This window comes from Electrona antarctica (assembly GCF_951216825.1).
Source record: "Electrona antarctica genome assembly, chromosome: 24".
Lineage (NCBI taxonomy): Eukaryota > Metazoa > Chordata > Actinopteri > Myctophiformes > Myctophidae > Electrona > Electrona antarctica.
In genome coordinates, this window is record NC_136803.1 from 4,576,134 (window position 1) to 4,600,048 (window position 23,915).

General features: G+C 42.7%; 1 protein-coding gene across 1 annotated transcript in view; it reads right to left on the minus strand.

Moving 5' to 3' along the window:
• Positions 1-3,148: 3,148 nt before the first annotated feature.
• Positions 3,149-23,915, minus strand: part of LOC306917012 (uncharacterized protein) — a 40,610-nt gene continuing 19,843 nt past the window's right edge. Inside the window, exons 2-4 of the mRNA XM_079495131.1 lie at positions 18,205-18,428; positions 9,070-9,336; positions 3,149-6,375 (exon numbers count right to left, since the gene is read on the minus strand). Coding sequence (XP_079351257.1) covers positions 4,442-6,375; positions 9,070-9,331 — 2,196 coding nt within the window. The 5' untranslated portion in view covers positions 9,332-9,336; positions 18,205-18,428 and the 3' untranslated portion in view covers positions 3,149-4,441. The remainder of the gene's footprint in view (positions 6,376-9,069; positions 9,337-18,204; positions 18,429-23,915) is intronic.

The window sequence follows — 23,915 nt, forward strand, 5'->3', positions numbered from 1 at the left end:
CGTTCACCCAGTCACCACATGGTGGTGGAGGGAGGCCTCTGGAACTGCCATGCAGCTACCAAAAAGAAAATGCCTGAATTAATTTCCCAGCTAAGTCCTGCCCGATGCGGGAGCTAACTATTTCCGTAGACAACGCCCTAGTAACGTCTGTCCCAACAGCCAGGAACCTTGGTGTTGTCCTGGACAGTCAGCTCTCGTTCAAAACTCACATCACAGCTGTCACTCGATCCTGTAGGTTCACACTCTATAACATACGACGAATTAGACCGTTCCTCACCCAGGAATCATCCCAGCTCCTAATCTGTCTAAAATACTTACTTCATGTTAACAAAGTCCACACCCACAACACCTACTACCTAGGTTCCATCCTGGAGGCTAATCTTTCCGGTGATAAAATGGCCACCAACGTAATCAAAAAGGTCAACAAAAGAACAAGATTCCTTTACAGGATCTCCTCACTGGTCAACAAAAACACCTTGAAGACCTTAACAGGAGCCCTAGTACAAGGTATCTTTGACTATGCATGCACCTCAAAGGCCCTTAAAACTAGGCTCCAGACTTCCCAAAACAAACTGGTCAGGCTCCTACTTGGCATCACCCCTGCCCACTTTGACAGGCTGGAATGGCTTAGGGTCGACGACAGAGTACAGCATCTTGCAATGGGTCTGGTCCACAAGATTCGATACACCACCAAGATACCCATGTACCTGTCTAGATACTTCCTTAATGTTAACGAAGTCCACACCCACAACACCAGAGGGAGTGCAACGAACCATGTACAACCCAGATTCGGCACAAACAAGGGACTAAATTATTTTCGCTCCTATGCCACCAAAATGTGGAACGCCCTACCAACAGTCATTAAGACATGCGAATCCCTTGGCTCCTTCAAAACCGCTCTCAAGGGGCACCTACGGATGGCTGCAATTCGAAACTGGCCCCCGTAAAATCTGAATCCCCCCCCCACCGCCCCTCCCCCTTTTCCCCTCACTGTATATGTTTCTTTTCCCTTTTTACCTCCATTTTGATGAATTCCTGTTCTGTTCTTTGTCTATAAGTGTCTATTTGTACGTCTCTAAATGTTTTGATGAATTGAACATGGTGGACCCTCTTGTAAACAAGTGTAATGCTTAATTGGGTCGTCCACTCACAGTTAACAGCCTTTGTATTGAGTTTGTGCTTGAAATGTACTGTAATTCTGCAAACTGTTAATAAATATTTCAATCAATCAATCAAAAACACCAAAGGGAGTTCAACATGTGCAACCCAGATTCGGCACTAACAAGGGACTAAATTAATTTCGCTCCTATGCCACCAAAATGTGTAACGCCCGGCCTACCAACAGTCATTAAGACATGCGAATCCCTTGACTCCTTCAAAACTGCTCTCAAAGGGCACCTACGGACGGCTGCAATTCGAAACTCATGGCCCCCATAAAATCTGAATCCCCTACACCCACCCCTTTCCCCCCCTCACTGTATGTTTCTTTTCCCTTTTTACCTCTATGATGATTTCCTGTTTTGACAATAGTTGTGTATATTCATACGACTCTAAATGTTTTGATGAATTGAAAATGGTGGGCCCTATTGTAAACAAGTGTAATGCTTTATGGTGTTGTCCACTCAGTTAACAGTTTTTGTATTGAGTTGTAGGCCTACTTGAAATGTACTGTAATTCTGCAAACTGTCAATGGTGAATTCATGGTGATTAATATTAATCCAGACTGGACAAGACAAATATGTTTATTGGTTCATCTTTATACAAAAAAGAAAAAGGATAAAGAAGATGCTGTGCACCATTGTCCAGAGTACAATTTATCAACAAAATATATTTACATTTGAGTTTAATTCTAAAGTAAGTTAGATATCCACCATTGAAAGTGACAGATACTGATTATTGGTTACATTATAACCAAAATGATTTAATATGACTGACTTGCTCTCATATTCTTAACAATATAGTTCTGGATCGATTCATGTGCTTATGAAACTTTGGTTTGAAGTGGATATTCTTTTCATTTTACAATAAAACCCCTCACTCACTGTTCAACACAACATAATTCCAAGTAATCAGTAGTCATACAAATAAATTACATAAAGGATACAGACAAATAAGACAAGGAGCAATTATTGCTCAGGTTACAAAACATTAATTTGTGAAGCAAAATGTTCAAATGGCTCAAAGGGGTTTAACCACTTCAATCCAAGCATCCCTATTTTGGGGGGAACTTTGGTGGAAAATAGCAGATCTACAAACAACGCAGTGCGTTGTTTGACGAGACTCATATCATCGATATGAATTTGATCCCGGACCACCATCTGAAAATATGTTGTGCCAGGGACCCCCAGAAGATTTGTGTTCTCAAAATGTGTCAACATTTTTCAAAAACCTTAGGAAAATGCCTAACTACAAGCTCACGTGACATACCTGTAGAATAGATAGATGGACTATTTTCGCTAAAATATAAAATAGGGCTAAATGGTTAAACCATTTCGTGTTTGGAACTAAAACGGTTTTTGGAACGTCTCGGAATCCCCCAGGAGGAAGTCACTAATGTTGCTCTGGAGAGGGAAGTCTGGAGCACTCTGGTGGAGCCGTTGCCCCCGCGACCCGACTACGGATAAGCGGTTGAAGATGGATGGATGGATGGATAAATGGTTAAACCGATTTTGCTGGGGACCGACTGGAACCTTATCGAGGACCCCTGGGGGTCCCTGAGAAACACTGCTTTAAGTCAACAGGAAAAACAGCTAATTTGAAAGTGATCATCATGGATGCCTGGGTAATATGCCTGTCCGGATCCGGTCTTTTGCGGCATCAACAGTGTCAACATACTACTTTGGTGTTGGAGGAAAACAAGACGTGTTCTACTTTGGAGACTTTACTAGGATGCTCATATGTTCATCATATATGCTGATTCTCTCAAAAGAGCAGTTTGAGGGTAAATGGAGCGAGGAATGATGAGCAGGGCTGTCACGGTTACAACTTTAAGTTGACGATTGTCACACAAATAATTGTGATTAACAATAGTGTTTTTTTTGCATTGATCATTAGAACATTACAATTTGAATTTCTGTTTGCCTTTTAGGCTTCGTAATCACAAAAATGACATGGCACATATGGCAAATAACTTAAATATACAAAGAAATCACTGACACATTAAAATCATTTTTAATTAAAAAAATAAATCTTTCCAAAAAAATTACAAAATAGCGGAAATAATTAACCTACAAGCTGTAAGCTTGCTGATCTGCTATTCCTGCAAATTTAGAAAAATGTTTGATAATGTATGGATTTTTCAACATGGAAACAATTGATGATTATGCAAAGATAATTGCGATTATCTCAAATAATTGCGATTAGTCGATGATGTAATAATTGTGACAGGCCTAACGATGAGTTAGGCCTCGTCTCACGTGAAGCAAGATGAGGATAGTTTTCTCCTTGATCTCATTGCTGTGAAGTTTGAGGAGATCGAGCTTCACAGCAGCGGTCATCCCAAGAGAGTAGCCAGACCACATACCTTTAGGACTTTGATTTGGGAGAACTAACCCACATATACCTGTATATAACCTGTATATAACCTGTATATTGGATCACTTAAAAAAAAAAAAAACAATCTGGGCCACCTACTTAAAATATCCAAATACACACTTATTTAACAGTTAAACACTCTGATGCTTTGTAACCTAAACAATAATGTACATGACGGCCCCTACTGAAATGATGGAGAAAATGAATATAAGCCAACCATATATTGTCAGATATTGTTATAAACGGAGTAAATGCATTGTACAGTGAACACCAATAAGGTCTTATGTGCCAAAATATGTATAGTCAGAGTTAATGCAAGCAGATTTTCATTGCTCAGGGCAATCTCCAGAAAGGTATTCTGCACTGATATGAATAAAACAATAATGTATGACTTAAACAATATGAATCTAGATATGCAGCGATATTTTAAAACAACAAATCCTCGATTCAAACAATTTGAAGTCTCAATGAAAAACGATTGAGATACGTACATCGGCTGCTGAAAATGAGATTAACAATAGTACGGTTTGTGACATAGATTACATTTATTAATGAAAACATATTTCCTGTGAAGTGAAACTGATCCTCGTATCATCTCACAAATTCTTCCAAACTTTGCAGCATCTTTTTCCTCAGCCGGCAAGTCTCGATAGAGGCCTGTGACAGCACACCTATTTGTCAGAATATCTATATACAGATTCTACAATGATCCCATTTGTGCCCCTCCTGTAACATTCATTTCAGAGGTGATGCTGTACGATCTGTCAAAGTGTTATTGGTTTGCAGTTGCTTTCAAACTGACTACCCATCCAAATGGATAGCATTGGTTCTACATGGTACATTTGGACGTGTAGTACATTTCATCAGCCTCATGGTGTTGTCATAATGGGTAATTATTCCATCTCACTTACAGTGGGTACAATAAATATCCGGAGAACGTCGAGTGGACATACTGACCGGCATAAAGTCCCGCTGCCTGGTCAGAGGGCAGCTGTATGTGCACTGTGTCCCCTTGGTGCAATGGCAACACAGCACTCCCTGACGCTTGGTCCAGAGAGCCCTTTTTACACTCGTCGTATGTGTACATTACTGGCTCATTGTTCCTCATCAGAGCCACCCACACGTTCCCTCCTTTGCAGTGGACATGGTACGCAAAATAGTAGACCCCTGGCACGCTGCAGGTGAATAGGCCACTTTGGGGGTTATAGTTCTGGTTGCCGTTGTGCAGAAGCTTGTCGAAGACGATGGGAGAGCCCACGGGAGGGAAGGGGTTGGCGAGCAAGGCGGTGAACGCCGGCATCTCCAGGCCGCTTCCCCCCAGATCGCCACCATTCTTTGGCTTTGTGTAGCCTTGCTTTTGGCCGTTGTAATGGCCCGTCGCTGGGAGGACGTGTCCCAGGTCAGGAGACACAGAGGCTCCTGGGGGGCCAGGGGGTCCAGGCATGCCTGGCTGTCCAGGAAAGCCAGGGGGCCCACTGGGGCCAGTCGTACCTTGAGGGCCGCCTTGCCCAGGAAGTCCTGGTTTCCCTTCACCGGGATATCCAGGTTTACCAGGTGGACCGATTTCACCTTTTGGCCCCGCATGCCCAGGAGGACCGATCGGTCCCCCTGGTCCAGAAAATCCTGGTATCCCCTTGGGTCCCTGGGGGCCTTTCTCTCCTGGTTGTCCCCCCTCGGCTCTCTGTCCTGGTGCTCCCGGGGTACCAGGGAGCCCGGGCAAACCTTTGTGACCAGGCTCTCCTTTAGGGCCCAAGGGTCCTGGCAACCCTCTATGCCCTGGCTGTCCACCCTGTCCTGGTAAACCTGGCTTACCTGGAAGTCCCGGAGGCCCTAGCTCACCCTTACCACCTGGCAGCCCTTTGTATCCTCCACCCCCCGCTTCCCCTTTTGGTCCTGGGAAACCAAGACCTCCGGGGAGCCCTATCGGACCTGGTGGACCAGGTGCTCCGCTGGGTCCTTGAGGGCCACTGACCCCTGAAGGACCTCCTTGACCTTTGTCACCTTTTGGACCTGGTAGTCCAGGAAAGCCGCCATGTCCCTTGTGGCCTTTAGGGCCTGGAAAACCTGGTTTGCCATATCCTGGCAAGCCAGGACCCCCAGGTGGACCATGTGGGCCAAGTTCTCCTTTCCCCCCCGGGGGCCCAGGTTGTCCTGGTAAACCATTTAATCCGGGTTTTCCTATTCCTGGCAAGCCTGGTGGTCCTGGCGCACCACCTTCGCCTGGTGGCCCTGCCGGTCCTGAATCTCCAGGAGGACCAGGTTTCCCTGGTCCCCCTGGCTGACCAGGAAGTCCATTCAGACCGGGTTTACCAATTCCAGGAAGGCCCCCTTGACCAGGGGGCCCTGGAGGGCCGCTGGGCCCTTTCATGCCTGGCAAACCAGGCAGACCATGTCCTTTGTCCCCCTTAGGCCCTGGGAGACCGGGAAGTCCATGCAGACCCTTATGGCCAGGTTCCCCTCGAGGTCCAGGCTGTCCTGGGAGTCCCTGACCCCCTGGTTTCCCAATCCCTGGCAGACCAGGCGGACCTGGTAGCCCTGGAGGCCCAGATAGACCTATGGGCCCTCCGCCCCCACTAGGCCCGAGGTCGCCCTTTGGTCCATGCAATCCGGGCGGTCCGGGTTTTCCTGGCATTCCTGGAATTCCAGGTTTTCCTATTCCTGGATAGCCTTGGGGGCCAGGAGGGCCTAGCTTGCCTGGTGGGCCTGGCATCGCATGGCCTGGCAATCCAGGCGGGCCTTGTGGCCCTGAAGGCCCCTGAACTCCTGGAGGCCCCTCTCGTAGACCCTCTCCAGCAGGACCAGGGGGAGGTGGGCCTTTAGCTCCTCTGGGGAAGGTCTGTCCTGTAAATGAGAAGAGAAGGGTCAAAATTCACCTACAAGGTGATATGGATTGACTCTAGAATGACATATGTATTCAATATTTCAATATAGTTATTCATCATTCAATTCTCTTTCTCTTAATATTTTTTGTATTAATATTATCTCCACCAACAGCAGGGTGGAGAATTTCGTTTTCATCCATCCATCCGTCTGCCTGCCTGCCTGTCCATCTGCAGATAATCCTTTAGACTACTTCAAAAAACCTCTTGTGCACGGTGCCAGCAGGCCAAATAACTTAATCCCTGAATGTTTCACGGACAGTCGGACACCTGTTATTTTTGTGAATTCATAATCTCACACTCACTGTCCATCCAGGTTATGGGATACGTACATGCCAATCGGGCACACACTGTCTGTCCAACAAACACCAATGTTTTACATTTTGTCAGAGACAGAAAGAGAGAGGGAGAGAGAGAGACATGTAGAGTACACATGCATGCATGCACGTGACTGGCAGTATTCAATTATTGACCACATCTAACACCAACATATGTAACATGACAGGACAGTCACCACATAGTGACAGAGAGGGAAACAATTTGGAAATCTGGTGGCATCACACACTATACAGAATAATCTAATACATTTCTCTGGTCGATCTCGAGGCGAAGTCGTAGTGGAGAGGGTATACAGTTCAGTGGGCTAAGGGTTGGTTCACTGCTTTTTGCAGATGATTTGGTCCTGATGGCACCATCGATCTGAGATCTTCAGCTCTAACTGGACCGGTTCGCAGTCAAGTGTACAGCGGCTGCTGAGGATCAGCATGTTCAAATCTGAGGCCATGGTTCTCAGCAGGAAACCGATGGACTGTGCAGTCCATGTAGGGAATGAGAAATTGCCACAGGTGAAGGAGTTTAAGTATCTCGGGGTCTTGTTCATGAGTGAGGAGAGGATGGAGGAGGAGATCAGCCAGTGAACTGTTGTGATGAAAAGAGAGCTGAGCTCTGTCTACCAAGCAATCTTCGTTACTACTCTCACCTATATGGTCATAAAGTGTGGGTCATGAAAGCTTGCGGATACAAGTGTCCGAAATGAGTTTTTTCAGACGGGTGGCTGGCATCTCCCTTAGAGATAGGGTGAGAAGTTCAGTTACGCGAGGGAGACTGGCTAGTGGAGTTACGCATGTGGCTCTTACGACCTACTGTTGGACTTGGATGGCACACACTAAGGCTGTCCTTGAACATTCGGGGGTTCGAACGTTCGGGTTGGCACTCGAATCTTAATTAATGGGCTTGAACCATTCGTTTTTTTATTTTTTTTACTCGAAAATATATCTCGGCGAGAATGCGATATGCATAATAAGAGTACTATGTTCATTAACTGTTTCATTAAGGCTGTTGGAAATATCTTGTCTTATTATTAATACTATTTTGGATTTATATAGGCTTTTATAAGATTTAGATGTTATTAATAATGGTGCTTAAATCCTTCCTGGGGACGCGTTGTGAACTTAACCCTTATTTCACTGATATACTATATGCACTGTCGCCCCCATAGGATCTATTCATGAATTGCAGCCTGGTTAACAGCACTCGAGCAGCAGCTCGAAGGTTATTTTTTAAATTAATTAGAAACTAATGATTCGGATGTTCGAATTTCGAGTCCTAAAAACAGGGCTAGGGTACAGCCTTAGCACACACCACAGAGAATTATGTGCCACTATATTGACAAGGACTGCACGTTAATTCAGCCGTCAATTTGACACAGAATATGCCCGACACTATTGGGAAAGTAGTTGTTCACAACAATAACGCACGGCAATACCCCCGCCCGGGTGGACTGGGACACGGTTCCGTGTTTCACCCATACACTGCAAATAGCAATCTCAGACGGGTTTGTAAATATCGCATTTTATTATAAAAATAAATAAATAAAATGGTGTATTCGTCTTTTTTATGGGGAAAATAGCAATTTTTTTAGCACATAAAATGTCTCCAAATGGCCATCCCTGCTTTGGACATGGGCACATATGTGCTAGTCTACTAAGGGCAGACATGTGCAAAATAATGCATTTATTGCAAACTCTCCGGAAGTAGTGTCCATAATAAAGCGTTTACATGGTAAATATATCCCGATTCAAACGGTGTTATACATACAACCCCTCCAAACCTGAATGAAAATGAATTTGTGTCAGACCGGAATGGGATATTCTATTCCAATTGAGGTGTTTACATGAGCATTTTTATCCTGCTATTTGGAATTAAAAATTAATTCTGAATAAATGTTGTCCAATGACCCGTCTAAACTAAGTATGCACCCCTGTGTAAATAAATGCAGCCATTATGCATGTCTGGTCCATACAGTATGTGGGCATATGCAGTATGTTCACAAGCCACAGCCAGACAGACAGACAGACAGACAGACAGACAGACAGACAGACAGACAGACAGCCAGACAGACAGACAGACAGACAGACAGACAGACAGACAGACAGACAGACAGTTAAGATGCACTACTGTAAAATTAGGTGATACCTTTAACCCATTTTGACCTGAGATCAGATTCTTCAAATTCTTCGATTTTTCAAAAATAGCAGACCTACAAGCTCATAGCGCGCCACTCTGTGGCGCGCTATGAGCTTGTAGATCTGCTATTTTTCAATAGCTAAAGCATAACAATGCTAACTAAAAAGAGCAAATAATGGTTCACCCTCACCTTTGCCCAGCTCACTCAGTGGCCTCTCTTTGCCCTTGTGCATGGGCAGCTGATGAGGCAGTTCCTGGACATACTGAGGCTGAACGGGCATCTCGTTCCCCAGGTACTGTTGCTGGGCGAAGCCGTCGTTGTACTGCGGCATGGGCTGGTGCTGCTGGAGGGGCTGCTTGTGTCCATAATACGCCCCGCCGTGGACCGAGGACCACCACGTGCACAGCTGGAAGGCCACCATGCACACGTGGACAGGTCGGAGGAGGTTCATGGTTTCTGCGGCCGAGTAGAGAGAGAGGAGTCAGTCAGAGGGGGAGGCATATCAAGCAGTACAGATTAGAGGCCGATTCATCGTCCCTCGGCTGGGTGCATGTGTTTGGCCCGAGGTACCGACAGTCCGTCCGACGCCCTACCCAAAACGCAACCATAAACCTAAACTCACAGGAAGCCACAGGTTAGTTTAACCCATTTTGACCTGAGATCAGATTCTAAAAATGTCTTCTACATCCTGACAGTTTTCTGAAAAAGCTATGTTTCTATGTCAGTCGTTCTTCAAAAAATAGCAGACCTACAAGCTTGTAGATCTGCTATTTTTCAATAGCTAAAGCATAACATAATGCTTTAAACACCAAAAGGGGTTCCCGCCCAAAATGGGTTAAACCTGCCACGGGTTAGTTGGAACCTGCCACGCATGTCGGGAGCCAGGGGTTAATCTTAGCACGCCATGGGTTAGTTTTAACCTGACGAGCACCAGTCCGCGCATGTTGGGAGCGATGGTTTTGTGGGACTACTGCCTGTTGGACTGTTAGTATGTCTAACGTACTGTATGCCCCCCCTCGGCTCACCCGGTGTGTGTCTGGGCAAGACAATTAACTGCTCCCCGACCTGAGTGCCGCATTAATGGCATCCACTGCTCCTAATAATAAAAGCTAAATAATTCACCAGCAATGAGTTCAATAGAGGGTATGCGCATGCATAAAGTGAATGGCAGATCGAGTGTCAAAGTGAGTGACAAAGTGAATTTAACGTTGTTTAAAGTCATGTAATTCAATCAAATATGACTTTTCTGTGTGGATGTATGAGCTGTCAAGGCCAGAAAGTCGTTTTTTGTCACTCAGTAGGCATTCCTGCATAACTTCCGGGTATGATAATGATGTCACGCGCATACCCTCTATATAAATATAATAACGGCCGATATGACCCTGCAAATAATCGGAGATCAGATATCGGTCATAATTTCAACATTGTGCATCTCTACTTATAATATAAGAAATATTATCCTCTTACTTACTATAGTAATAATAGAATATTGTACTGCATACCATCCCATCTTTATTTATATAGCAAATGTAATAATTATATAACTACAAAGTTGTGCCAACCTGCTTTACAATTCATAATTAATTACCACACACCTCATTCAAAACATACAACACACACAGTGTCACTTTCAGCATCAAAAACAGATCATGCTGTGCTTGGAAATGCCAAAGTATAAAAATGAGACTTCAGACTTGAGGAGTGATTTAAACACTGTAATTATGTGTTTGGGTCACATAGATGTAGGCATGAATGAATATTATAGTTCATTAAAAAACTGCACGCCAAAGTGCAAAAACAGCACTGTGTAGCTTGATTTGCACACTTGAACGAGGGAGAGAGAGCTGGGTGCGCAGCGTGGTATAATAATGTTTACATTATTATTATTATTATATTTACATATTTACCATATATTTACCATATTTATTTATTTGAGTTGTGCTTGAAATGTACTGTAATTCTGCAAACTGTTAATAAATACTTCAATCAATCAAACACATACACTGTAGGAGCTCACTGAAGTGTGTCTTGAACAGACAGATGCCTCAGTATTGTAGAATTACGTTTGTATCAACTAACAGTTGAAAAAACACACGCGCACACACACGCACACGCACACACACGCACACACGCGAGCACACGCACAACCCGCTTCAACCTGCCCTCTGAATTGACGTGGCAGTGAATTATGAGGTTCTGCAGGAATATAATCATTTTGAACAAACAGTGCCATCTAGTGACAGGCAGACAGAATGCATTCTGTCTGAACCACATTCTCCACACTACTGGATCAGTGTGCTCTTGAACAGCCTGTCAAAGTCATTGTATACTATCTATTCTACAGAAAGTCCCCGACAGGGAATGACTGATAGTACTAGCCGAATAAATATATTTTTTGTGATAATAGTGATAATAGTGTTGAGTACATACAGTCACAAAATGCACAGACACTTTTGAATTGACTGTAGCTGGATTTCTAAAATGTTCTCATTGTCCAAGTTTTTGTATTTTTCAACGGTCAGCAGGAGGAAGAGGAATCAAATGTCTGGCAATGTTAAGTAAATACAATATCACAGCTGACGTACAGGACAATTAACCTGCTAATGTTTGACCTTGCTTTTGAAAATGATCACCCACACGTTTCCAACAAGGGCATTTTCCTACACCTACGGTGCACTTGCACTTTTTGTTGCGTGGACTTAAAGGACTTCACCACTTTTCAACCTATATATATAATTGGTCCTCACAAATTTTCATGATAAAATAGCATAAAAATAGCATAAATCTATATATATTTAGATTTTTATTACCGTGAGAACGACGGCTTCTATTATTCTATTGCAACTTTTTAGGAATAGAAAGCCTGTAGTTTCTATTAGCTTGGATTCCCCATGGTGGACAGGTTTCTGAACTGCCCATGGCAGACACAGACACAGAGTAGAAAATAATGGTGCTATTTTATCATGAACATTAGTGAGGAAACCAATTATATGAAGAAAATAGGTTGAAAAGTGGTGATGTCGTCCTTTAAGTGCAATTACACACATGCACATTACGTAACACTGGCTTTTTTGCATCTATCCTCTTGTTTTGATAATGGTGACAAATTGTCATTTTATTTATACTGTATATGTCTTATTGCCAGTAAACATGTCAAACCGCAGTTTCTAGAGTGAAGTGTGGTTTCCAAAATTAGATTGATCAAAATTTTTCAAAAATACAGATGTACAAGGTCGATTCTAAAAAGTACATCTGACAAAACCAGCTATCTCTATTGGAACCCTCAAACTCAAACTGTCTGCTAAAGCAGCCAACGCCACCGCCTCTTCCCCTCTCATTCAAGTATCTGACAACATATAAAGTCACAATACCAACTTTGATGAGGCAGCGTTGCTTTGTTTTAAAAATATAAGGATTTCTTCATTTCCTGAAAAATGAACATTTTGGAGTTAACTGGTTTCTGCCCGACAGCAGTGATATATGTGACTATGTGACATATTATTATGCCACATAGCTGCCTCTTATAACAGAGAATGGGACACTAAGCTCTCCCGCACCGCACCATGACTAGAGACTGCAAATGCAAAGTACAGAAATCCCCACTAAGGTACAATATGCAAGAGAATGTAATGCAAGCAGATATGTAATTATTTTATGTAGTTATGTGTGCTGTTTGCCACTGTGTTTAAATCTCTGTAATTATGACCGTTGAAAAAAAAAGCTACATAACCGTAGGTCGTCAAATCCTTCTATTATACACAATTGCCTCAGTTATCAAACCATGACATTTTTTGTTAGAAGAAAAGCTCACATATTGTTTCAGATGATAAGTGTAGGGCGGCAGTGGCTCAGGGGTAGAGTGGCTGGATGGCAACCGCAAGGTTGCCAGTTCGAACCCGGGCTCCCCCAGAGTTAGTGTCGAAGTGTCCTTGAGCAAGACACTGAACCCCTAATTGCTCCTGATGTGCTGGTGGGTACCTTGCATGGTTTCCACCGCCATCGGTGTATGAATGTGTGTGTGAATGGGTGAATTTAATGCACATCTATGTAAAGCGCCTTGGATAAAGGCGCTATATAAATGCACCATTTACCATTTACCATTTAGTGCACAATACGGTGTAATTCTTTTAAAAAGACAGTGTTTGGACATGTTTAACGTCCTGTGTCCGTAAGGTCATTTCTGTTTTCCCTGAGTTTCTGTTGCAAGCTCTTGTTTTTCTGCCATTAATAACCTACTTCGTTGTACAAGAGTTTTACGCAAACACATTATGTGCCGTAAGTCGACGTATATTGTGAGCTTGAAACATTTTGAAAGTGGTTATAACTGTGTCTGGGGTTTTATAAATATTTAACCAATGAAATGAATTAGAGCTTACGCTTTTCTACAGAGCTCATGCTTTTCTAAATTCCCTGAAAAGTAATCTCTCAAGACAGCTTGAGCTTAAAAAATATATATATTATTTTATTTTATTTTTTTGAAAATGGGTTCCCAGATTGCCTGAAAAGTTTTGGACATACAAGGTTAATTTCCACCCCACAGCAACTACACTCTGGTGGCAAATCTCAAACCCTCAGTATGTTGTTGATACCGTAGTTGACTCGTTCTTTAACCCATTTTCGATGGTCGATTAAAAAAAAAGGCTTCTAAATCCTAACATTTTTCTGAAAACCATGTTTCTATGTCAGTGGTGCTCAACCTCTTTCATGTCAAGGACCCCCAGAATTATCTCTATTGGGCCACAGACCCCCATCTCAAAATATGTAGTTCCAGGGACCCCTCAGAAGCCAATATTTTAGTTAAAAATGTTCACTCTGAAATATATATTCAAAGATTTGTGCCACATTTTCACGACTTTTCAAAAATAGCAGACCTACAAGCTATTTGTAGATCTGCTATTTTTCAATAGTTAAATTATAACAATGTTTAAAACACCAAAAGGGGTTCCCGCCCCAAAATGGGTTAAAGTTAAAGTTCAACACATTCCTATCCCTAAAAGGAAAGTACGTTGGCAGCTGGCCTGGCATCATGTAACAGGCCTGAACATCCACCTGTCAGCAGGTAAAAGGGAGAGGAAATGATCGCTTCTCCATTAGGTCAAGTGACTACCCCCCCCCCCCCCCACCTCTTCATAACCCCCTTCCTTTTTCCCCCAACTTGTACATGTCTTTATAAGTTTTTGTGATGATTTGAATTTTGTGGTTATCTTTCATGTCATCATGATTATGAATAGAATACCCAGGGTATGCTATTTTATTCTTGTGTGCAAACGAAATATCGAAACGGTGATTAAAATGACAGAAAGTGAGAACATTTTGAAGCTGGTTGCATCACTGTGGGAACTGGACTGACCTCAACCAAAAAGCTTTGCAGAAGGTCACGGAGGCAGCCCAGCGCATCGGTGTGTGTGTGTGTGTGTGTGTGTGTGTGTGTGTGTGTGTGTGTGTGTGTGTGTGTGTGTGTGTCCTCTGTCTAGGACACATACGTCATGACAGATATTTTTCGCTATTTTGACAGTTTGACACAGCACGAGCGCTTATTCATACTACCGGGAATTATTCACACAATTAGATTTTTTTGATGTTGATAAATCAGTAAATAAATATAGTTATAAAAAGAATATATATAAAGAAAAATCCTGCTGCTGCGGAAAATTAAAAACAAAACAAATCTAAGAAAACCCTTGTGAGTTGTGTGTTCACTGCAGACTGTTTCCATAGACTGTTCACTGCAGACTGTTTCCATAGACTGTTCACTGAGAGCCTGACTCTGCACCCGCCTGTGACGCCTGTCCTCTAAACCCAATAAGCAATCTGGGTACCCATTGGCAAAACAACGGAAAAACAATCTGTGCACACCTCATTGGATATTTGCCATCTCCCTACATTTGGTATCAAACTACTGCACGCAGCCACCAGTATTGGGACAGTGTCCACCCTGGTGTGCATACAAAAAATGCATATTGAGTCATTGTGGGAGTAGGGGGATGGGGGGGGGGGATAGAAAACAGCACTGGTCACGTGACCCATGCAGCGCTCAAGAGTGACAAGCTGGAGTTTTAAATGCATTGTTTTCAGTGAGAGCGGTGCAGATATCAGAAAGCGCCAAAAAAACACTGGTAATTAGCGGTTGGGAGATTAGTCGTGAATGATAGCCAACAATCACAACTACGTTGAAAGGACAAGCTATTAATATGGAATTAATACATTAGGAATCTTAGACCTTTGCTTCACAACTCACATAAACGGTTACACATACGCTGTATACAAGACCATTATTGCTGTAAGTCATCTAATAGTATTGGATTAAGACAGAACAGGAGTGTGGACAAATTCACGGATCCAAGGTTTGAAGACTTTGTGAAAGGACAGTCTATTAATAAATCTCCTGTTGACAATGAGAGGAGCACGGACAAACACGCCAATCCGTCTGAAGATTCAGAGCTGGGGAACGCAAGGAAAATATGCTTTGAAACTTATGGCAGTCAATGACACCGAGATAGCCTGGTCCATACTACAGAAGAAGGGATATACAATAGGGCTGTGAATCTTTGGGTGTCGCACAATTCGATTCGATTCAGATTCTTGGGGTCACGATTCGATTCAAAATTAAAACAAATTCAAAAGCATTTTTTTTCCAGATTCAAAACGATTTCAAAATGCTTCTCGATTCAATACATATAGGATTTCATCACAATCTACTCCAGCCAACTGAAGTGACTCACTACAGTAACTTGAAAATGACTGAAGACATGATGTTTACTGTGATTAGGGTGAGCTTACATTTCATATCACAAACACCATGTAGTAAAAACTCCTGTAACTGTAACCAGAAAAAAAGATTTTTGGAAATTATGAATCGATTTTGAATCGTGCATAACGGGAATCGCGATTCTAATTCGAATCGATTTTTTGTGTAGACATGTGCAGTTACTGCATCGTTCCCTTCACCCGTGGGAGAGAAAGGAGTCGACCTGTTAACTCCATCCTTGAGGAAATCCGGATCCTGTCTGAACATAAAACATCAGAGTATCCTAGTTAGAAATAAGTATTAGTAAAAACCAAATAAATAAATACATTTAAATATATACAAATGCAATTATTAGTAAGTAATGTATAAATATTACAAAGAAGCAGTCTATAGAGGGTCTGAGTCTTATCATTCCATACACAAACTCAATGTGCAAACTGTATATGACCATTTATCGATTCTCCACCTAGTGGTGTAGCTAGTGTGGTGTGGTTTGGTGCAGCTTGATGGCAATACTTCCATATCGTCACGCTGCAACGGACCATATTGACAATTAATAATAATGTATGAGGTTTGAGTTTTCTGTTACTCTTCTTTTTTACTTAACTCATTATTATTATTATTATTATTATTTTTGTTATTTTCTTAGCTTACTGTCTGACAGTTTTGCCAGCTCTATTATTATTATTATTATTAACTTAAAAAAAACTTTAAAAGGAAAAACTTTAAAAGGAAAAACTTTAAAAAAACGTAACTTAAAAAAAAACTTAACTTAAAAAAAATCTTAAAAAATACAAAACAAAGAGAACTTAAAAAAAACCTTACAAAATTACGTAATTTATTCTAATTGTTGTTTTTGCAATTTACGAGCTGCGTTCGCTTCCCGCGTTCGCGCGTCTTACTTGTGTTAAATGACACCACTATCTACCGGAAGTGGGCGTGGAAAGGGGGCTGTGAGATAGGCCTATTCAATGTAGTAGAAGAGCTGACAGTGTACCATGCCGATATCTTATCTCCGCCTACAGGAAATACGTTGGCTGCGACCAGGGGATCTGTCTCTGAATGTGTCTATACGTGTCTCTGTTCTGCCCCATGTGCGGTGTGGGTGGGTACTAGTGTATAAACTGTGGCCATCCAACACTGGAGGTCACTGCCTTCCTTTCCAGCCAGAACTAGAAAAGCTGAAATCTGTAGCACAATATTTCCACCACAAGGGGGCACACACGCATCACACAAAGTTGCCAGCCAGGATGATCTCTCAAGGATTGTTCCCCAGTAGTTCACAGTGGCCATACAAAAATATTTTGCAGCTTCCATGTCCCAGACTTCCAGTTTGAGTTGAGAATTAATCAGGAAATGATACTCATTGTGCAGAATATCCCATTTCACAAGTTTTCAAAAGTAAAAATACAGAAAATAGCACATCTACAAGCTCACAATGCGTAGAGCTGTAGATGTGAGCTTGTAGATCGGCTATTTTCAAATGGCTGAAATGTAATTTACAAAGTAACTGTCAAATAAATGTAGTGGAGTAAAAGTACAATATCTGGATCTGAGATGTAGTGCAGTAGAAGTAAAAGTGTTGGAAATTGGAAATACTCAAGTACAGTACAAATACCTCAAAATTGTACTTAAGTAAATGTACTTAGTTACTTTCCACCACTGCACACAAGCCCCTCCTTTACCGTCAGGAGTCAAGCCCACAGAAGAAAGAAAAAAATAATGAATGTCTGCATTCCTCATTCACACTACTGTACTGTACTGTACATCCATCCAAACAGCAGCCTTGACTGTACAGTAGTCACATTTCCTTGGGAGTTATGCATTGGAGCCCATGCTGCTAAATGAGATGTAACAATTGCACACTTGTGTCGTGTGCCGGGGGGGAAAAAGCAGATCTACAAGCTCACAGCGTGTCGCAGACGCGACGCATTGTGAGCTTGTAGATCTGTTATTTTCGGTGCACGCCACGGATCATAAATGAACAATTAGGGGCCCCGGAGAGTGCCGCCGTTCCGTTTGGTTTAGACCGCAGAGTGCTCTCGCAGGGAGACTTAATCCTTTAAACATGTCGGTGCTAAAGAGGCTGGCGAGACGCTGCCAGAATCAGGGTGTGAAAATAAACGCTGATGGTTGAATGTATGTTTTCCTCTGCGGTGGTATTTGTTGCTCTAAAAACTGAAAAAAGATGTCAAAGAGATCAAATATAATATTCTGATTGAGAGCTGGAAGTATACAAGCCCAGAAAACAAGCAATAGCCTTGTTTTGCCTCTCTTTCTGAATTAGTGATAAAGTAAACAGATCTTATGCATTCATTTGTTGCCATCAGAAGGTTTTCCCCTGCTTGTATGATCAAACCCACTAATTATACAGCTGGTGAAAAACTGTGTATATAAGAAGATTCAGAAGATTCTCAACCTAAGCAAGAAACTAGCAAGTTGGAAATTAGAACTCTGATTCTATTCAAATGTATATTGACTATACACTGACTGGTTGTTGAAAGAAAAAATATTGACCCAATCCCGATGCACATCAATAACTTACCTCCCAAAAAGCAAAAATAAACTTAAATCACCTTTAGAGGCCTTTCCTCGCTGCAAGCTGAAGGCCTCTGCGGTTCCCTTTGTCTAGTTCGATGATGAGCCAAGCCCTGTGTTGGCTTGCCTCAAGTTTCTGGCGTCCTCTATTTCCCCTGGCGTCGGGTCACTGCTCCTCCGGGACTTGCTCGAGGCATGAGCGAGGGCTCTGACACGGCACGGCTAGGGATCCAGCCAGGCGTTCGCTGCTGTCCAGCAGTCCCTGTGCAAAGAAGAAGAAGAAAAGCCAGGCTGAATGGCAGGCAGTGAGGCTCCATGGCGTTTCTCGGGAGGCTGGGGTTTGTAACACAGAGTTGCCATCCCCAACCAGACACAAACTTGGCCTTGATACAGTTTTCCCAAGACACACGTTTACTTGTTTTGTGTGTGTACGTGCATGTGTACGTACGTGTATTACTATACTTGTGAGGGCAACATGTAGAGTAGAATAGTATAGTTTAAAAAAGATTTTGAAAAGTTCGACTTACATAGGAAAAGATTCAGTTTGGGGTTAGGAACAGTAGACGAGAAGTTTCACAGATGCTGCCATTAAAATATATTTTATACACGGCAAAATCCTATTATTATCCACTTCTTGGAAGTGAGTCTCAGTGTTGGAGGCCACAGGTGGCTTGTAACGATGAGAATGGAAAGGGTTTGTCCTTCAAACTGTGACAAACTTCACTTCAAAACAGCATTTGCATAAATCATAGAAATGGTCTGATATTCAAGAGCAATCTGCATACTCCAGTTGAAATGATCTACTTTGTAGTATGTAGGCATTGATTATCAAACTTCAAACTAATTAAAACAAGGTCACTACAAACCAAACATGTTATAGCATGTTATAGCCTACCACAGGGGTGGGCAACTTTGACAATGGAGAGGGCCACTAGGCCTATATTTCCACACTCACTCCAGAGAACCACATTGGGCATAATATTACTTCGCAAAAAATAGCTGCATATAGCATATTTACTGGTAGAAAAAATAGCTGATAGCTTGTAGATCAGCTTTTCTTTTGCTATATTTGAATTGAAATCCTGATTCTTTTTTGCTATTTCTGAATTGGAATCCTGAAAAGTCCCTTTTTATGTTAACTTTATGAACAAATACATTGGACATAAAAAAGACAATAACATTGTAATACTACTAATTAAGCTAGATATATAGACTCAAGTAATTAATGCGGGTCATGTTTGCATGTTTGTAATTGTAACAGCTAAAATCGGATATTAACCTGAGGGCCGCATTAAGTGATGGTGGGGGCCGCATGTGGCCCGCGGGCCACCAGTTGCCCATCTATGGCCTACTATACTGCATTACAAGCAGCTAAGAAAATGTGAGTCTGTGTTCCCAACAGCCAGTGCCCAATGCCGTTTATGAAAACCTATCAATCATTAGGACCCTCCAAACTCCATAATCCACTACCTGCGCTGACATTATACTGAACCAGACCCATGGCAGCCATGTCATACAATGTTATACTCAAAAGTCAAATATTGGACTTTTCCACAGTCAGAAATCCCTCGCATTCTCACAACGCCACTGAAAAATCAAAGCACATGCTTGGCAGGGACATCAGGCGGTTTTGATAAAAGCAACGAGCCGGGACATGACAAACAAAGGAGGCTGAATCGGCTCTTTGAAATACTTGCCGTGTTCTTTCCCCCGTCCCGTCCTCCAAGGATACGTCAGACTCTTAAATGCCGAATTTACGCTCATCATAGGATGGAAAATAGCAGATCTACAAGCTCACACCGTGTCGCTGAAGGGGCACGTTGCGAGCTTATAGATCTGCTATTTTCAGTCCACGACACACGCCGTCCTACAAAAAAAACGTATAAATCGGGGCTTTCTGCTTGGTTGCTGAGAGAAACCAGACAAAAACACATCCTATTTCATTTACCAGACAGGACCCCGCCGTGAATCACACAGCTCATTTAAGAAGCTGGACAGAGCGTCTGGCAGTGTTCTCACACTTGTAGACATTCTTTCACAGCGAACGTTTTTAACTCAAATCTTTGCTTCTGGGGAGGTTCCTGGAACAAAATATTTTGAGATGGAGCTTGGCGACCAAATACATATAAATCTAGGGCTTATTGACATGAAAAAGAACCACTGACATAGAAACATAGGTTTTTCAGAAAACTGTTTTTAGAAGACATTTTGTATAATCTAGTCTCAGGTCTTATGGGTTATTAATGCATAAAATGGCAAATGCTGCATTTATATAGTGCCTTTATCTAAGGCGTTTTACAGAGATTGTGCATTACATTCATTCACCCATTCACACACATTCACACACCGATGCCAGAGGAAACCATGCAAGGCACGAACCTGCACATCGGGAGCAATTAGGATACTTCGACACTCTGGGGGAGCTAGCCCAGGTTTGAACTGGGAACCTTGTGGTTCCTATCCGGTCACTCTAACCCCTGAGCCACTGCCGCCCCCACATAGAACCTACAGTATAGTCAATCTGAAGGCATCACTGCATCGCCATTTTTCACCATACACTTTTCAGTAAACCGAAACAGGAAAAATAGCAATAAAAACTAAAAAGTGTGCCATTGTGTAAATGAAAAGGTGAGTAATTTAGCCCATTTTGACCTGAGATATGTCGATTTTTCAAAAATAGCAGATCTACAAGCTCGTAGCGCGCCACTCGGTGGCGCGCTATGAGCTTGTAGATCTGCTATTTTTCAATAGCTAAAGCATAACATAATGCTAACACCAAAAGGGGTTCCCGCCCAAAATGGGTTAAAAATGGCAATAACCAGTGGTGCGTGATAATGTTAACGCTGTCTTTGACTCATACAGTAGTTGATATATGCCCTTTTCATGTTCCATATTTACATAAGTTATCTGCAAGTTATCAGCTGCAGTGAAGGTTGAACCTAATGCTCTATATTTTGATAGCAATCATTGCTGTAAAGCCCAATGCAGGCTACACTATACACTATGAGCCGGAGAAGGTTTGGTTTGGGAGGGCTCGATCGCCAAACCAAATTTAGTTTGGCTCTAAAACCTGCCCCCCACTGTGGTGTCGAGTGGTTCGAGTCCACTGCAGAGTGTTTAGTATCACTGGAGGCCCCCCCTCTCTTACCCCGTCTCTCTCGGTTCCTTTCCTCTCTCTCACGCCGTTAAGTTACAACTTACACCTATTTCCTGGGTAAAATGTGCAGCAATGGGAGGCAAAGGGACTTTATTGTGAAGGGGTGACAGGATACAGGAGTGGTGTTGTTGCTTTGTCGAGACTCCTGCGCGCAGATTTAAACTGTCAAAACTATTTGTATCAATACAAGTTAAAATATGCCACAGACACTTTCAAACGAGAGGAAGATGCACAAGCAAGACGTTAATCTTAAAGGTGGACGGACCATGGGCACAACATGTACTGTACATTAAAGATGGAGTGCCACAATTTTTGTATTTTTCCAGTTTTTCATGTGTCTATGAGGTGACAGTACTTCATTAGACACCCTGGAGTCGATTTTATGTGCAATGGCGTATTAACTTTGTATTTAGGGTTTCTTCATGGAGGCTGAACCCTTGACAGTCAAACGGGCCAATGAAATAAACAGTAATATAGTGACATCACATTATCAGTCCCTCCCCTAACCCCTCCCCCTTTATCATACAACTTCAGCTGAGGGTGCAGCTTCAGTTCAGGTGGATCACCATCCATCAGGCAAACCAGGCATACTTAATGAACTGTTAGCGCACCACTCGGTGGCAGACCTACGAGCTTGTAGGTCTGCTATTTTTGAAAAATCGAAGAACGACTGACATGGAAACATAGCTTTTTCAGAAAACTGTCAGGATGTAGAAGACATTTTTAGAATCTGATCTCAGGTCAACATGGGTTAATTAGCCTGATCAGGCTAGGGGTGCTAGCTACGGTTAATGAGGTTCATCTGCTTTATATACAGATGTGCCATTCCAACTCTTCACGCTTTCCTGATATTTTCCTGAAGGTTTTCTGAAAATGCAGGTATTATTCACTGATTAGCCTCGTTAATTCTACTGCTTTACTACTGAAAAAAAGTGTCCAGCAGAGGAACTCTTATGTATTCAGGGGATCTGAATAGAACTAACATATAACACCTTGGCTAATATGCCCCCCATTCTCACCAACAATGTTCTGAAAATGCACTGACAATCTACTGAATTGCCAATGGCAGGACATGTGAAGTTCTCAAACGGCACATCTCTATGCATTACACAGAAAAATCAGTCTAATGTAAAACAATGTATTTCACGTATTGATTCAAACCCTGGTCTGGGTGATTTTAAGCTTCTGGGCGACAGGCAGGGCCACTCAGTACTGTACTGCACTGTGCATGCCATGCTGTGTGAAACAGAACAACAGAATCTCCTTGAGGGATAATTCCAGACGATGGGACTTTTGTTGTGTGACACCACTGTGTCGTGACACCGACAAAGCAACTGGGCTTAAAGCGGTTTCGTCTCGTAAACCATGTGGCTTCAGCTGCAGTTTACATCAGGGTTTACATGTTCAACAATTTAAGGACTTTTAAGAAACAAATATATGCGTACTATAAGGACTGGTCAAACATTGGCCACATTGCCAAATAGTATAAGAAAGAGGCAAACAAAATGAACAGTTGTGTTCCTCTTGAGAAGATTACTTATATTTTGAGAAATTCGAAAGGGTTTGAAACATTTTTGAAGATTTTTACAACCTTATTTGAATTATATGGAAAAGTAAGATGCGTCAACTCCCTACAATTCCAAGTGCTCGTCACTGGGGATCCCCAGTTCAAATCATGATTTGTTTTTGGGGGGGGGCAGCCTGAAAAGGTTGAGAACCACTGCTTTACAAGACGATAATCCCCCTCCTTTGACCAAGGCTACGCGCCCCACAGCGGATGCCGGTTCAGCCGCATGTCTTTGCCAACATTTACAACCACAGACAGCCCTCATGCTTGCTTGGTGATGAGCCACAAGTCTTCTATCACTCACTCCATGCATAGCTTTGAACAAATAATCACATTTCCATTTCTCCTCAGTCCTCAGTAGTGTGTGTGCATTTTTCCCCCTCCCTGACCGGTTCCAGATGGGCAACTCCAGAGCTCGATAAACAAAGCGGGTTTCGGAGAGGAGGCATGCGAGGAGGTACGGACCGTGTCATTTGCTTACAGATATGTGGCTGCCAGTCTTAATTGCCGGTGGTCAGGCCTGGAAGGGCTTTGTTTTTCGAAGAGCGGTTTGACGCCCTTCTCAACTGGTACTATGGACAGGACACCTTCTCAACTGGTACTATGGACAGGACACCGGACTGTAGGCCCTTCTCAACTGGTACTATGGACAGGACACCGGACTGTAGGCCCTTCTAAACTGGTACTATGGACAGGACACCGGACTGTAGTGGTACTATGGACAGGACACCGGACTGTAGTGTGCACAGTAAAAGCAAGGTTTCATGAACTCCCAACGAGAGATTTCAAGTGCACTACTGATTACAAAAAATGGGTGGGTGGATGAAAGGCAGACTATTATTATGTAATAGTAAAGAAATAAAGCATGCATGCACGGCTGCACGCACACACAATCTTTCTTCTATTCTTCTTATTTTTGCTTTGGTTTTTGAGGGATGTGTAATGATGATTGGGAAGTGTAATGACGATAGGGATCACTCATTTTAGGCACACTCTCACGCACGCACAACAAATGCTGTGTCTGC